Source organism: Chaetura pelagica, unplaced genomic scaffold, assembly GCF_000747805.2.
Source record: "Chaetura pelagica isolate M959 unplaced genomic scaffold, ChaPel_1.0 scaffold132, whole genome shotgun sequence".
Classification (NCBI taxonomy): Eukaryota; Metazoa; Chordata; class Aves; order Apodiformes; family Apodidae; genus Chaetura; species Chaetura pelagica.
In genome coordinates this window covers 2,976,804-2,993,393 of record NW_009952709.1, presented here as the reverse complement: position 1 = coordinate 2,993,393, position 16,590 = coordinate 2,976,804, and the positions used below count along the sequence as shown (strand labels likewise).

The 16,590-nt window shown below is 49.7% G+C and overlaps 1 protein-coding gene across 1 annotated transcript in view; it reads left to right on the top strand.

Moving 5' to 3' along the window:
* Positions 1 to 16,348, top strand: part of LOC104385858 (astrotactin-2-like) — a gene marked incomplete at its 5' end in the record, with an annotated part of 35,963 nt that extends 19,615 nt beyond the window's left edge. The window contains 4 exon segments of the mRNA XM_009994357.1: positions 7,250 to 7,350; positions 8,540 to 8,620; positions 8,623 to 8,710; positions 16,074 to 16,348. Coding sequence (XP_009992659.1) covers positions 7,250 to 7,350; positions 8,540 to 8,620; positions 8,623 to 8,710; positions 16,074 to 16,311 — 508 coding nt within the window.
* Positions 16,349 to 16,590: the final 242 nt, after the last annotated feature.

The window sequence follows — 16,590 nt, the reverse complement described above, 5'->3', positions numbered from 1 at the left end:
CCGATGGGTCACACCCCAGCTCCTTGTCCCCAGCCCTGCCCTGCATCCCTGCCAGTCTTTGAGTGCCCTGACAGTAGTTTTGTTGCTGCAACGCTTTTGACAGTGCCAGCCCCAGGGAGAGAGCACAAAGTTGTCCACTGCCCTGTGAAGCTCAGCCCAAACCTCAGGCAGGGCTCTGGCAGGGCTGCAGCCTGGTCAGCCCCACACCAGGGTTCTGGCCCACCTCACTGTGTCACCATGGACATGGGCATGGCATGAACAATCAGCCCCAAGTCAGGGCCCAACAAACAGACCAAGAAATCCTCTCCTTCCAAAACAACACTCCCTGCTCATTGTCTGCTTGGTGTTTGCCACAGGGACTGGGGGGTTGTTCTCATTTACCTTTCTTAATTATTGCAAATCACAGAGTCACTAATCAGCTAAGCTGCATTCCTGTGGCTTGTGTGGATGGGCTGCATTTTATTGGATTTAATTTTTTTGAAACTGTAATGGTTTCTGAATTGGGATTGTTTGCACTAAGCACACACACCCTTTTCTGTGCTTGCTCAGTCTGCTGCTGGCAAGTGAGCCCTGCTCCTGCTCCCTGGCCATGAGTAGGAGGCTCAGCAGGAGATGTAGGAGCCCATGGTGGGGTGAAGAGGTGGGTGCCCCATGGACCACAAACCCCCCCAGCATACTGCTGGGTGTAAAACACCCATAGTTCTGCACCATCCCGCAGCACCCCTGGTTTCCCCCATTTTGTAAGAACAGTCCTTCAGGGAACCTGTTCCTGCAAATTTGTTGACATTTTTAGCAGCCAGGAGATGCTGAGATGAAGTCCTGCTGCTCATCACCAGCCCGATGCTCTGCTGTGAGCACTGGCACAAAGAAACACACACACACTCTCAGCCTCCCCTGACTTGGACTGTGTCTGGGAGCTAAAGGTACTGAAAGACCAGGAGAGGACAGTGTTTGCTCGTGTGTCCCCTGAGCACAAGGGTGTGCACAGTGCTGGGTGTAAGGAGTGTGTTCATACCCACCTGTGTTGGTTGCACCATTCCTGGCTGCTCTGGTCTGCACGTGCCTAAGCCTGGGCACAGCTCAAGCCTGGCTGGCCCCAGGAGTATGGAAGCAGGCATTGCCAAGGGCTGGTCCATTGAGAGCTTTCAAACTGAGTCCTCCAAATTGGTTTTTGGCTGGGACAAGCAGTGAGAAGGGCTTGTGACGTGGGGTGTGCTGTGTGTGTGTGTGTGTGTGTGTGTGTGTTAGTCAGCATTCTGGGCCAGCCTCAGCAGCACTGATTGCGTGTAAGCCCTGAGCCCCTGGGCTGTGTTGGAGGCATGGAGAAGCTGTGACCAGCCAGAAAGTGACAGCAGTTTGTGCACATAACACCCAGGTGATGTGACCTCAGCCAGGTCAGGATTTGTGTTTTCAGCACATGGGTGGGGGTATCCACGCTGCCAGGGGACAGGGAACCCATTGCATGGTGTGTGACACTGGCTAGGTCTATCCTACCTCAAAGTCCCGGAGCTGGTGGCAAAATAGTCTCATGGCTGCAGAAACAAGGTGCCCAGGCTTATCAGCCAAGCTCAAGCCAAGCCCTCGTGGCAGGAGCATCTGTGATTGCAACACTTTGGAAAGCATGAGACACTGGACTCTGGAGCAGCATCTCTGCCCTGTCCCCATTGACATGGTGCAGGGCTCTCCTGGACACAACCTGGGTTGACCACATAGCCATTGCTCTGGGATGCAACCACCTACTCATAGGGACCCAGTGACTTGGCAGCTGCAGGACTGCTTATTGGAGTCCTTATCAGACCCTTTTCTCTGCAGCCTGTTTGTGGTGCAGCATCTCACTGAGCAGCTGCACAAGCACAAAGGCTTCAGCAGCACCCAAGACAGAGCAGAAATGCCTGTGCTATCTCTGTAGGACAGAAAGAAATCAGCCACCCAGCTAAGGAAGGTCAGACACAGAAGTCCTTATCTCCCTTCCCGCAAATGGGGATGATGAGTAAAGCACTCAAACATCATGAACATCATGAGAGGGAGTTAAAAAACCATGAGCTGATGTTGTTTTCTGTACATAAATAACATGCTCTGGGGTTTCCTTCTCGGCCTCACAGTTTCATGCCTTTAGAATTTCATATTTTGGGTTCTTTTTTCTCTGCATTGAGAAGTGATAGAAACATATTTTTATTTTTTTTTATGTTTTCTTTAAACACAACTGACAATCTTCTACAGCCATTGGCTTCCAGGAACCAAAGCCTTAAAACTTCCCTCTGCTCTCTCTTCCTTCCTCAAGAAGCATCTTGAGACTAGTGATAAAATCCAGGCTTCAGCCAGCATTGGGTGGGGTATCTACAAAAAAGGTGTTGACATTTCATGAGGCCACATGTTAATTGTTTTCTGTCTCTCTCTAAAATTTCCTTTGGGTCCCAATAGTTTTGAATTTAGTAGTAAACATTTAAGCATCATTACTTTATAGGATTTCATACACTGTGTTTTGCTGCAGCATTTCCAGACATGGATGGGCTGATCTCTGCCAAGAACATATGTCCTTCCAGTGGTGAAATACTCTTTGGAACCTCTTTGGGCAAAATATCTCTCAGTATTCTTAGAGAAGCAAGAGTTCATGTATGATCTTGCTGAAGGCATGGGTGAAAAAGAGGATCAGCTGTGAGACAGTAGCGAGTAGCCCCCAGCTCCTTTGGAAGGCACAGGGAGAACATGAGAAAACATCATGGGTAAAGTTTATTGCTCAACAAAACACCTCCAGGTTATGAAGGAGGCTCTGCCAGATCGTAGCTAACATATGGCATTCCAGGTTGTCTGACATGGTTTCATGCTCTGAGTATGGGTCTGGGACCTTTTCATTTTTGGCTTTGACATTACCCCAGAGACTCTCTGCCTTGGGCAAAATGGTCAGAACCATTCTTTGGCCTCATTTTTTTAATGCTGATCAGGGTTGGCATGATCATGTGCAGCTCCCTCAGTGCTGGTGGGGATGCTGCCTGCTGTGGTCTTTGGTCCAAAATGCTCTATGGAAACGTTAAAGATGGCAGGAGGATCTCCACGTAGCCTTGCAGAGCTGGACTCCAGCCCTCCACATGGCCAGGGTAGCTCCCTCCTTCTGTCATGCTCACTTTGTTTTTCCCTTTATTTGCCATGCAAACATTCCCATCCCTTCCATTCAGTGGTGGTCCCTCTGCTCCCACCCACAGCCCTCTTTGGGCCACACTGGGTTCCAGGCTGGTCCCATCCCTGCTGGCAGCTCCTCACCTACATCTGCTGGAGTTTTCTCAGAGATGTAGCAAGCAAGATCTGCCTGTTAATGCCACGTTTACACTGAGCCACAGGTCTTTGCACCCTTCTCTTAATTGTCTGTTTCCAGGAACCAAAGGAAAAAGGAAAGCCCAGCACTTTGCACGGGGCCATTAACTGGCCATAAAAGGGTTTTGCCACAGAGAGGCTGGGTGGTCAAGTGGTCTGAGAACAAGATTGGAAACCATCACCTCCCAAGTTCCCAAACTGTTCATGTCACTGAGCATCTCTGAGGGGTGGTGCTTCACCCCATATGTCTCTGTTTACCATTGGTAGAACAGAGCTATTAATACTGCTGTGCTTCAGGGTGATCTTTTGCACTGTAATTAATGCTAAAACCTTCTGAGATCACGCTCTGGAAGGAGCTGGAGGGGTGCTGAGGGCTGTGTACAGTGGGGCTGCCCCCTTCCACCAGAGCAGCCTTTATTGGTGCTGATTCCAAAAGGGAATAGCAATGAAAACCTTTCCTTGAGAAAACATCATGGGTAAAGTTTATTGCTCAACAAAACACCTCCAGGTTATGAAGGAGGCTCTGCCAGATCGTAGCTACCATATGGCATTCCAGGTTGTCTGACATGGTTTCATGCTCTGAGTATGGGTCTGGGACCTTTTCATTTTTGGCTTTGACATTGCCCCAGAGACTCTCTGCCTTGGGCAAAATGGTCAGAACCATTCTTTGGCCTCATTTTTTTAATGCTGATCAGGGTTGGCATGATCATGTGCAGCTCCCTCAGTGCTGGTGGGGATGCTGCCTGCTGTGGTCTTTGGTCCAAAATGCTCTATGGAAACGTTAAAGATGGCAGGAGGATCTCCACGTAGCCTTGCAGAGCTGGACTCCAGCCCTCCACATGGCCAGGGTAGCTCCCTCCTTCTGTCATGCTCACTTTGTTTTTCCCTTTATTTGCCATGCAAACATTCCCATCCCTTCCATTCAGTGGTGGTCCCTCTGCTCCCACCCACAGCCCTCTTTGGGCCACACTGGGTTCCAGGCTGGTCCCATCCCTGCTGGCAGCTCCTCACCTACATCTGCTGGAGTTTGCTCAGAGATGTAGCAAGCAAGATCTGCCTGTTAATGCCACGTTTACACTGAGCCACAGGTCTTTGCACCCTTCTCTTAATTGTCTGTTTCCAGGAACCAAAGGAAAAAGGAAAGCCCAGCACTTTGCACGGGGCCATTAACTGGCCATAAAAGGGTTTTGCCACAGAGAGGCTGGGTGGTCAAGTGGTCTGAGAACAAGATTGGAAACCATCACCTCCCAAGTTCCCAAACTGTTCATGTCACTGAGCATCTCTGAGGGGTGGTGCTTCACCCCATATGTCTCTGTTTACCATTGGTAGAACAGAGCTATTAATACTGCTGTGCTTCAGGGTGATCTTTTGCACTGTAATTAATGCTAAAACCTTCTGAGATCACGCTCTGGAAGGAGCTGGAGGGGTGCTGAGGGCTGTGTACAGTGGGGCTGCCCCCTTCCACCAGAGCAGCCTTTATTGGTGCTGATTCCAAAAGGGAATAGCAATGAAAACCTTTCCTCTAAGGTCGCTGAGAGAAGATTGCTTTCAGGGAAAACAAGTAAAAAGTAAATAAATGGACCAGATTAAAATAACTTAGATTCTGATATTTTTCCATTTATATTTCGATTATTTTATTTATTATTATTATTTTTTGTATCATCTGAAAAAATTATGGCTTGTTGATACATGTTTTTTAACCCAGGTCTGATCAGTACAAATGCTCTTGACAGCTGAGTGACTTCGTTTCTGTGTGTGCTGGGCAGGGGGGGAAATTGCAAAGGGCTAAAACGGGTCTTTAACATCACCCAAAGGAATGGATGTGCTTTAACACCCCTGCCAAGCAGAGCTGCTCCCTCCTGACTCCACTGGTGATGCAGTAGGTGATGTGGGCACTAATTGCCAAATATTACAATTGTGTTTTGATGAAAGTCCATCGTTTTTCAAGGCAAGTGCTCTGGCACTGATTGCCTCAGAGCTAATGGAACTGACCTGCCTGAGCTGCTAAAGGCAGCAGAGGTTACACATTAGCTGTTCTCATGCATTTGAAAAAGAAAACACAACCCCACAACCACTGTGGCTAAGCAGGTGACCCCTGGTTGAAGTTCAAGATCAGGTCACAGCAATAACCTGCTCCTCAACCCTCTTACTGTTTGTTGTGCCTGTGCTGATGAGCCAGAAGAGCCTTGTCCACTGCTGAGCACCTGGATGGGTAGCAGGGTTCCTGGTGTCTCTGCCCAGACCTCCAGCTGTGGAGTCCCTGGTCTCACTGGAAGCAAGACCTCTCACTGGGTGCCCCTTTTGCAGGTGCTTTTTGGACCTGAAGAGGAGGGATCCAAGCTGCTGAGCTGCAAAGGACACAACCTGACCTGCTCACAGCAGCAGACTCCTTGCTTACCTTGAACCCTGCTGAAGGCGGGAGGAGGGATAGTGGCACCTCCGGGATGGGCTGCAAAGCTCTGAAGTCAGACACTGCCCTGAATTTGATATTACCCTATTGCTCTGCTGCTGTCCCTTAGTTACAGTGGGAGAACAGCCTGTGTGTGGTACTTGTGAAGCTGCAGTTGTGGATGCCCTTCCTGAGATGCTCCCACTCTGAGCAACATTCCTTATAAATTAAGGAAAATGATGTAATTGCAAAGCATTAAATAGCATCTCCTTGGGTGAGCTCAGCGTGTGCGTCCCTGGCATGCCCCAGCTTTGTGAAAATGGGAACTCACACAAGTGAGTTCCTTGTCAGTCTGCTGGCATCCTTTCAGACAGCAAGTATTGTTAAGGAACTCATGCTAATTGCCCGAAGAGAATATGTCCTGTGCTGGGAATTGCTACTGTGCAAATGTCAGCTGCTATCAGCCACATGTGGGGTGCACAGGGGGGTGCTGCTCGTATGTGGGGTGAGAAAAAGGAGGCATTGCTTCTGCCCCCATTAAGGATGTTGAGGAGTTAGGACCATTCCTTAAGTAAACATCCCTCATGGTCTGAATCCCATTTAAGCTTCAGCAGCTTTTATGGTGTTCTTTGCACTCACTTGCAGGAGCTGCTGGGCTTTACCTTAGGATAAGGGGTGGGGGGGGTTGTGTTCTTTCTCGGGAGCTGGATACCCCAGGGCCAGGCATCCCAGACCTCTGGGGGCTTTGAGGCAGCTCCTGCACTTTATCAAAGCCAGCTCGAGTTTCTGTGCCTGGCTCAGGGTGAATAAATCTGAACAGATGCTTTGTGGGAGAGTGGATGGAAGATTGTCACCCCTGCTGCTAAGAACCATTCTCATTTTGGAGCTTTGATACTCTGACCAGGACTCTGAACTCGGCATCCTGGGACGTCCTGTGCAGCCACAGCCTGTTTATTCAACGTTTCAGCTGGCACAAAAGCTGTGTTTTACTGTCAGATGCTCTCCATTAGCTTCAAGTGTGAAATTATCATTCCCACCCTTTTACAAACCCCACCCTGGTGGGGAAATGAGGGAGAAAACAACCTCGAGGGCTGCTCACAGGATGTGTACGAGCTGTCACTTGTCAGCACAGAACCCGCTTATGGCAGGAATTACTGCTTCTCTCTCAGGAAGGCCAGAGAGGAGCCCAGCCTGCAAACACCACAGCTCTATAACGTTCACATGGGCACACGGTGAAGCAGCCCCAGAGATGTTTCCACCCTTTTGCAGTCTCCTGGCAGCAGACTGCAACCCCATAGGGCTCAAGGGGATACAGGAGGATAGGAAATGCAGCTCAGCAGGTGGGGACACAGTGGCCCCATCATGGCCCTGGCTCCTTTCTCTGGGTGCTCTCCTGTTCTAAGCCCCAGATCATCTCAAATCTCCTTGAGATGCCAAAATTGACTGATACACATTTTCCCTTTCTTTTGTGAAGGCAAGTTCCCATAACAATGTGGTGGTGTGGGACTGAGGGATAAAGACTCTGTTTTCCTTTTGCTTCCTGCCTTCCAGATTTACCCTGTATGCTGTGGATACACGAGGGAGACACTCAGAGCTGAGCACTGTCACCCTGAGGACAGCCTGCCCGCTGGTGGACGACAGCAAGGCAGAAGGTCAGTGCCTCATTTTCCACAACATAAGACATTTCCTGCTAATTTTGCTTTCCCTTTATTCATTTTACTCCTACAGGCCCCTCCAGTCCCTCCTCTCGTGCTGTGAAATTTGTGTAAATCCACCCATGAGCACAGGGACATTTACCTGGGGGGGGAGGGTGTGACATATTGCAAGAGTTCCTGATAGGCAAGTCCCCTGGGCTGGGCAGCTGGTGGCTCCCATGGGCCTGTGGCACAGCTTCCTTCCCCATACATGGGGGTGGGAGCTGATAAGGTGTTTGACACACATTCCCTCAAAATGAGCCATCTCTTCTCATGAAAGCAAGAGAGGCAGCCCTTGCTGGGCCAGGGCAGGGACACTGGTGGCTTTGGGTGCTTCAAAGGAGGAAGGTGACAGCTGGTTTTATTTGGAAACACCCGATAAAAGCCCAGCCACTTTTGCACATATTCATTTTCCTATTTTGAAACCAAGCCCATTTGTTTTTAGACCCAGAACACTTGGTTGCTTTCAAATTTCAAAAGATTCCTCTAAGTGAAAGGCAGGTTACCTGCTTTCTTTCTTGTTTGCTTTCTGTTTTGAAAGACACACAAGAGGAAGTTTTGATGAATGCTTTGTTCCATGTTATTAATAAGCATCCACAGGAAAAATAAGCAAATGGGAGAAAAGGAAGAAAATGAGGTTATGTGCATTTTTAATTTCCAAAAAGAGATCCTTTTCTACAGCAGAGCTCCTGTTTAACACATCTGAGCTGCCCATGACACTGATGTACTGTATTTCTGCCATCTTCTTACCAAGGTGTTGTGTTCTTCCTGCCCTTTAGCATCAGAGCCGTGCAATGGGCTTTTGGTTTGGGGACTTAGGGAAGAGCCTGCCTGCCCTACCTGGGAGGATAAAGCTGCACCTGACCTGCTGGCAGTCCTCCTTCTCTCCTTCTCCCATTCTTTCATGGAATGTCACTGGAATGTTTGAGGCTGCTCTGCTCATGCAGGGCACTGGCTGCAGGATTAGCCTGAGGAGTTGCTAAGTGCTCCCCAGGTCACTAAACTCTGCTGCAGGCAGTCCCAAGGGCCTGGCAGCCATCCCTGGTGCCTGCCCCTCCTGCCAGCCCTGCCAAGGGCTTCACTCCTCCTCCTTCTGTGTTGGCACCTTCTGGCTGCTCATTAATCCCGTTCCCCTGATCCCTTCCAGAGATAGCTGACAAAATCTACAACCTCTACAACGGCTACACCAGCGGGAAGGAGCAGCAGACAGCCTACAACACCCTGATGGAGGTCTCTTCCGAGTCCAGCACCACTACAACTCCCACTATGAGAAGTTTGGAGACTTCGTCTGGCGCAGTGAGGATGAGCTGGGGCCCAGGTATTTGTCCCTTCCCTGCATCCTACCCTGCCCCAGCCACTGTGGATGTGACCCTCATTGCCTTCTCCTTGTAGCTGAGAGATGTTCCCTTTTGGTGTTCACCAAGCTGTCCTGCCATCCCGTAGGACCACCAGGTCCCACTTGGTCTTATGGGACATCTAGCAGCTGGGTGGTCTTTGGATGAATGTGTGTGGAACATCTAGGCACCAACCTGAACCAGGAGGATGATGCTGCAGATGAGCTGAGTGTGTTGAAGAAGCTGGGGAATGGGGGAAAGTGATGTAAATGGGGACCAACTCAGATTGTGTTTAGTTGTAGATGGGACCATGGCTGCCCCAGGGCTCAGACATGCCCTCATGAATGGCAGGGTGGGTGTTGGAAATAATGACTGAGGGCATGAAGCAAAAAATGCAGCAGTTAGGTATGTGATGAGTGATGTGGACAGTGAGAAATGTTAGGATCAGGAGCTGCAGTGTGGAGGTACCTGTGCTCCTCAAGGGTATTTGAGGAATACAGGGCAAGGCCATTCCAATACTGTGTAGTGCTGGTGCATGTCAAACACCCAGTAATGAGGAGCAGCAGGATCCTTCCTAGGCATTTTTTGCTGGAGAACACTGGTGTCAAGGATATGATGTGACCTCTAGGACTGCCCCCCATTCCCCCCCATAGTTGGATGGATTCTGCATCCAGGAGAGATTCATTCCTCCACACCTAGACAGTGTTTTCTGTGGGGAGTCGAGGAGAGAACTGCTCCTCCAGGTGTGGCTTTGGCACCTGCTACCTCCTGGTGTGGTTTGGGATGTGTGTGACAATGCAAACACCTTGCTGCACGGGGGTTGTTCTTGTGTGAAAATAGTTTTGAGCCCCAGGAAGGGCAGAGCTGAGGTGCTAGGGAGCAGATTATTACTTTTGTCTGTAGACTGACTATTTGATACCATCAGAGGGGTTAATGATTAAGCAATCTCTATGTGGTAAAGCTGGCTCTTCTAAACAGTATATTTCGTGGACATTTCCTTGTATTTTATATATATTTGACATATATTTATTCTCACAGTAATATATGGTTGCCACACAAACTGTAAATATTTCCAAAATTCCCTTTTCCACCTTCCCTCTCTCCCGAAAGAATAATTCAGCTTGCTGATGTAGACACTAGAAAGATCCTCCTAAATTTTAGCCTGGTGGTGCCCCTGACACTGTGCAAGTTTGCCAGCAAGCACACAGCACCTCATCTGTTACATACGTTCAGCTTTGTGCTGGAAATATTTTCCATTTGCTATGCATTTCATGCTCTGAGGAGGGCTGGGAGAGGATTGTTTCTGTGACTATAAAGAGGGACCTTTCCAGTGGGGCTGCACCTGCAAATGTTCAGTGTGCAGTGAAAGGGATGGCAGGACTCAGAGATCACAGGTATGTGAACTACATTGTACCCAGGTAGCTGGTAGTGTCCTGGCAGTGTCCTGGCAGTGTCCTGGCAGTGTCCTGGCAGTGTCCTGGCAGTGTCCTGGCAGTGTCCTGGCAGTGTCCTGGCAGTGTCCTGGCAGTGTCCTGGCAGTGTCCTGGCAGTGTCCTGGCAGTGTCCTGGCAGTGTCCTGGCAGTGTCCTGGCAGTGTCCTGGCAGTGTCCTGGCAGTGTCCTGGCAGTGTCCTGGCAGTGTCCTGGCAGTGTCCTGGCAGTGTTCCGGCAGTGTCCCAGCAAAGGTCAGACTGCCACTGAGTTTTTTGGGAAGCACCCTGCAAGAAATGCTCAGAAGTAACCATATCCCTCTGGACATCTTGAGATCACTTACAGGATTCTAATAGCCTTGACCTGCTTTGAAGCTTTCAGAGTCACAGTTCATCCAGTGTCCTCATCTAACATGTTCTCTGAGAAGCTGGAGCAGAGGAAGGTGGAGGAATGGGGTCCTGCCATGCATGAACAACTGTAAAAGATTTTCTTTCTGTCCCCCCTTCCCCTCTCTGCTTGTTGGACATGGCTGAGGATCTGTGCATAATACCAGGATGACAGCTTCTCACAACAGTTTGCACTCCTCCTGGACATAAATCCAAGCTGGCCTGGGGCTTGCCCTCCTCAGAGTTCCTTTGGTAGTTCATTAGCCTCTGGCACAGAGCCATTCTCATTCTTCCCACTGCCATTCTCCTCTGTGATTACACTTGTTTGTCCTTTTCAATTCTTCTCTCCCTAAATCCCTGAGAACCATCAGCCTCTTCTCACACATCCTTATTTTCTGTTACTTGAGATGCAGAACATTTCCTGAAGGGTGTCTCTAACCTGATACCTGCATCAAGACATGGGATTTTCAAGGTGACATTTCAATTGCCTGACTCTGTATCAAGCTACGTCTGGAGTCAGTGGTCGATGGGGCTGCTCTCTGCTTGCCTCATTGAGCCAGACGAGCTCCTCACAGCACTGATATGTTCTGTACTTGAGAACCATGGCACTTGTAGCCAAGGGTAAGCACCTATAAATGCCATGGCAGCTGGTGCCAGGCTCTTGACAAGAGTGAAGCTCTGCCACCCAGCCTTGCGTCTCAGGGAGCTTGGACAGAAACAGAGGCACTGACGTAGCAGGAGGCAAGTGATGATTTGCCAAGGGAGGCATCTCCTTTGCCATCTCCTAACACGATTTTAATGGACAGACTCTTCTCCTTCCCAGGGGGACACTCATTTTCGTACCTTGAAATGTTTATCAGATGAGCCTCAGCTTCACAGCAAATGTCCACTCATAAAACTGAGCAACAAGAGGGAACCTGATTGCCTCTGTGTAATAAATACATCACTCTGGAGTCCTCGTGAGCCCAGTTTCCATGAAAGCCCCAGGTTACTGCAAACAGCTGCTTGCAAGAAGACACGCTGACAGCCAGATGTCCCAAACAGACCGTTTACATTAAGGAGACATTAAAAACTTAGCTCATAGGTGGCCCTAACCCAGGACTTTCTGTGGTCAGCAGCATCTTGGCACCTGGCTTGCCTCATCCTGCTAGTCTCCTTTAGCAACAACAACCCCTTTCCTGCTCCCCCCGTTCCTCTTACAGACACCAAGTGAATCTCACAGAGTTAATTTGTTCCAACAAAACAGAGGAATCTGTGGAAAGCAGCGATGGTTTGATGCTACTGTGCACTCAGGCCTTTGGATCTGAGCAGCCAAAGTGCTTCCTGACACAGTGACAGGGAGATGTCATTACTTTCTTACTGTGTTTTTGGGACAATTCTTACTGCAAACAGAACCTGGCTTTTAGGAGGAGGCAGGAAAAATAATTAAGTTAAAAAATCTTCCTTCCATGCCTTTATTTGTGGCTACCAGCAGCAATGAGGTCAGGATGTGGCATCAGCCCGGGTCTCACAGCCTCTGCTTTGCTCGAGCAAGTGGCTCAGGCAGGAGACCAAGTGCATCTCCAGAGCAGCTGCCTTCTGGTACCGAGGGGGAATGCAATGTACTGATGGGAGGCTGTGATAAGAGGCCATCGAGTCCTGGACTCATTGTCCTCCCACATGAGGGTCTGGCAGACCCAGGTCATTTCTCAGTAGAGTGGAACTGAATTTATTACAAAATTGCCCCGTGTGGGAACAGAGCAGCCAGGCAGCCACCCTCTCCCTGCAGCAGTCCAGGGAATTTCATACTTCCCTCCACCCCAGGTATCATTTCTTCTGTGCTTTGTCATGCTGGTTCATTCTCTTTTTAGCACCTCCCTTCTAGGTGAGATAGGACAGGGGTTTGTTGGCTCCAGATATGTTTTGATCCCCCACCAGCCATCAAGGTAAGTGATGGAAGTCCCCTGTGCATCTGGGGGACAAATGTCCCTGATGGAGCACCCTTTGGGCTGAGTCGAGCAGGAGGTAACATGTCTCCTGCTCTTGGACACATCCTTGCAGAGCTGGGACAGGCAACCATGGACCTTCAGGGCCCTGTCCTCTGGGCAGTCACTGCACTGACACCCTTGCTGTGGGGCTGCTGGTTCATGCACAAATCCTCAGAAAGTGCCCTGGCAGCAGACATCCCTTCCCCTTTCCTCCCCCCCACCATGGCACAAGGTACTGCAGAGGGAAGCAACCACATAGAACTGTCAGTACTTTTAAATCCCCCTCTTCATCATTTATGACAGTGGCTGTGACCCCCTTAACCCTTCATGTACGTGGAGACCAGAATCAGTCCCTGGCTGGTGCTGATTTATAACCATGGCCCCCATGGCAGGCACGTGAGGGGGTGGGAGGGCACTGCTGGTTCATGCCAGTGTGTGGACACCCCCAATCTGGGCTGTGGAAGGGGTTCTCTTTCATCCCTTTGAGGATCTGAGAGCTTGGGGTTTGGCCACATGAGAGTGACTACCCTATTGCTTGCTCCCCTGCCATCCTCTCCCAGGTTCTGCCCTTTAATAAGGCAATAAATTGCTGCTCCTGGCAGGGATGAGGTGGGGCAGAATTTAGGAAGATTTCATTTCCAGTATTTGAAAAGGTGGTCGTTCTGACCCAACAGCCTTCCACAGGGAGCACTTGGGTAATACCCAGGGCTTGATTTATGGTGTTAAATTGGCAGCCCAAGAACTGCTCCTGTAATTTATTACCCAGCCTTCCCCAGAAAGCCTCTCTCTCTCTCTTGCCCCTCCCCTTGCCCACTCTGTCTCTCTCTTTTTATTTTTTTTGAAGAGGGAGCAGCTGACAACCAAAAGCTAATTCTAACATTTACACATTGCTTCATTACTCCACTGAAAGAAATGACTCAAAGTGGTGAGGGGCCTGATTCCTTCCCCCTCCCAATCACCCCTTCTCCTCCTTGACAACGATGCAGTGTGTTTTCAGCATCCCCCCAGGGCCCACCCATCATGTGCTACATCCCACCCTTGAATGTTGGTTCTTTCCCAGGACCAACTGCACTGAGCACAACTGGAGATGCAGCAGGTGTCTGGAGACCAGCTCCACGAGGAGCACAGCCTTTGGCACATAAGATATCAGATGGTTTCACCCCTGCACTTCTTGCCAACTTTGAGTTCCTCCTCAAACATAGGAATGTTTGCCTGGGTAAGAAACCTGGGAATGTATCAGAAAGCAGGACTGACATGGTGATTTTTAGCTAAATCCAGAAGGTCATGGAAGTATGGTGGAGCAAGGAATGAAAATGGTAGAGAATGAATGGCAGAGAATGGTAGAAAGAAAAAGGTAGAGAAATGGAGGTAAAGGCAGGTTGTGTGAAAGAAAGAGAGACGAGTGAAGAAAACTATGGAGGGTAGCAGGAAGGTGGAGTGCTGAAAAGGGAGGAGGGGAAGAGAAGAGCTTGGCCAGCAAAAGTGTAAGTGCATGCTGAAAAGTCCACTCCTTGTGTTGTTAGGGCCAAGTCATGTTTACCCCTCACTGGGGCTTTCTTAAAGGGCTTATTAAAGAACACGTTGTCACTCCCCACTTGCTGTGGCTGGGAAAGGCCTTGTGGTGAACTGCAATGAGATCCAACACAGGGGAAAATCCATTGGTTGCTGGTTTGGTGTTTGGATGGACAACTGCCTCGTGTCAGCACAGTATTCAGGTCCACATACACCTGCACAGGCACATATGGGCTGGGGAAGGACCAACACTGCTTTTTTGGCAGGAGAGATTATTTAGAATAATGAAGGGTGATATGAACCTGTGGTTACTCTTTTTGAGAAGGAGGGTGTCCTGGCTAAGTGCTGTCCTCCTGAGCACTGTCAACTCACATAAAAGTCCATCCTATGAGCTGACCCTGGGACTTGCTCTCACTCAGCCTTCTCTAAAAAAGAAACAACAACAAAAAAAAAAACCCACCTGAATCAGTGCAGCTGGTAAGAAACAATTTCTCAGCATTAGGCTGGGTGAGCAGTGGAAGCTCACCAGCTCTGGGCTCTAAGAACAGCTTAGACAGTCATCAAGGCAGGTTAATCCCAGCAAGAAAATGGCAGAGGTGATTCTGGTTGGTCCCTTCCAGCCCCAGTGACTATGAAGTTTGTTAATTGTAGTGACAGTCATGGCAGACTTTGGTTTGCTGCTCAGCTGAGCTTTAATCAATCAGGCTTTATTAAGACCATCTTATACCATCATAAAATTTCGTAACCTGTCCACAGGAGGCATCCAGCAGTGACAGACCTGGGCTTGACAGTGTGTCAGGTGCACAGTGGGAGCACCAGATGCTGTAGATGGTCAGGTGGCTGCTATGGAGAGTAGAGTTTTTCTGTCAGCTGTGCTGTCACCCCATGACATCACTGTGATATATGTGTGTGTATCACTAATGAGGCTCAGATTGCCTGGTCAGGCTTGTCTTTATCAATTACATTGATACATGGCAAGATGTAGTGTTGGGTCAGGATGAGCCAACTCTGCTCTTCCCTTCCCCTGGAAAGCTGACTCTGAGCCTGTCAGCCCTGGGTTGAAGTGGGTAAGTTTTCCATGTGCAGCAGTGGTTTCCTACAGCCTTTTATCCAGTCTTCCCCCTCCTGAGGGAGAGGCCTGTAACTGGCTGGGTTTGCTGGGATGTCCTCTTGCCTCTTGCTGTGTCTGCCCTCTACTCTGCCACTGGGGTGACTCTGGCCTGTCCTTCCCAGCCACCCCTCCTTGGTGCCATCAGGCTCCTGAAGCTCCCCTCCTGGCTGGGAGCTCACAGCCCGGGCTGCAACACCCCTGTGCTTTCATAATCAAATAATCCCCATGTTTATGCCTCTCTGACCGCCAGCGCTGCCCTGACGTGTCATTATCGGGAATTTACATTCCTGCAGGAATGGCAAAACCCCCCAGCCCCAAATCCAGAGCTTTCCTGTGGCACCAGAGGGAGAGGAAATAATCTGTGATCTTTAGACTTTCAGACCACTGAAGTAAACCCTCTTCCCCTCCCTTTGTTTGATTTAACACTTTGCAGACTCCCATGAGGGGATTCTTGGTTTCTTATGGATTTATTTTGTTTTGTTAATGTGTTGTGCTTTTTTTTCTTGCTCTTCTAGTGTCAGTCCTTTTGGGCCATTTGCCTCCCGGGGACTTGGGAAAACAGGAAAGGGTGGGCTGGGCTCATTGGTCAGAAGCAGGAGGGTGCTGGGCATTTCACCAGGGTGCATGTGCTGGAGCCTGCCAGGGCCACACGGTGCTGGTGGTGACCAGGGGCAGAGAGTGTCCCCAGGGCATTCAAGGTACTCTAGTGGGTCACACCTGGGATCCCACCTGCCCTGTTGACCTGGTGCTGTAAAACAGTAGATGTACCCAGAACTTTTGGGTAAAACAGAACTTCTCTCCACTTGAGACAGGATGTCTTTAGGCAATGATCTCATCTGTTCTTGTCACAAGACCCATCTGGTTGTGGAACCCAGAAGTCCTGGTGCCCAGACTCCTCTTTGCATTGCTCGCTCTGCTCTATCTCTGTTTGTCCTCTCCAGGAAGGCACACCTGATCCTGAGGAGGCTGGAGAAGGTCAGCAGTCACTGCTCAACCCTGCTCCGCAGCTCCTACATCCAGAGCCGCACCGAGACCGTGCCCTACTTGTTCTGCCGCAGCGAGGAGGTCCGGCCGCCCGGCATGGTCTGGTACAGCATCCTAAAGGACACCAAAGTGACGTGTGAGGAGAAGATGGTCTCCATGCTGCGCAACACGTACGGGGAGTCCAAGGGGCGGTGAGGGAAGGTGTGGGCCTGGAGCTGCGGGAGGCCAAGGGACTCTGAGGACTCGAGGACTCGTGATGTGCTGAGAGGCTGGTGGGGTTCAGGGTCGGGTGGAAAGGGGACAGCGAGGCCAAACAGGACTTTCTCACACAGACAGCAGAGAAGCAAGAAATCAGCAAGGTGGACTTTCATTTCTTTTCCTTTTTTTTTTTTCTTTTTTTTTTTTTTTAATTTTTGATTTTTTCAAGAGGAAAAAGAAAAAAAAAAGAAATTACCTAATTTGACTCTGCATAAA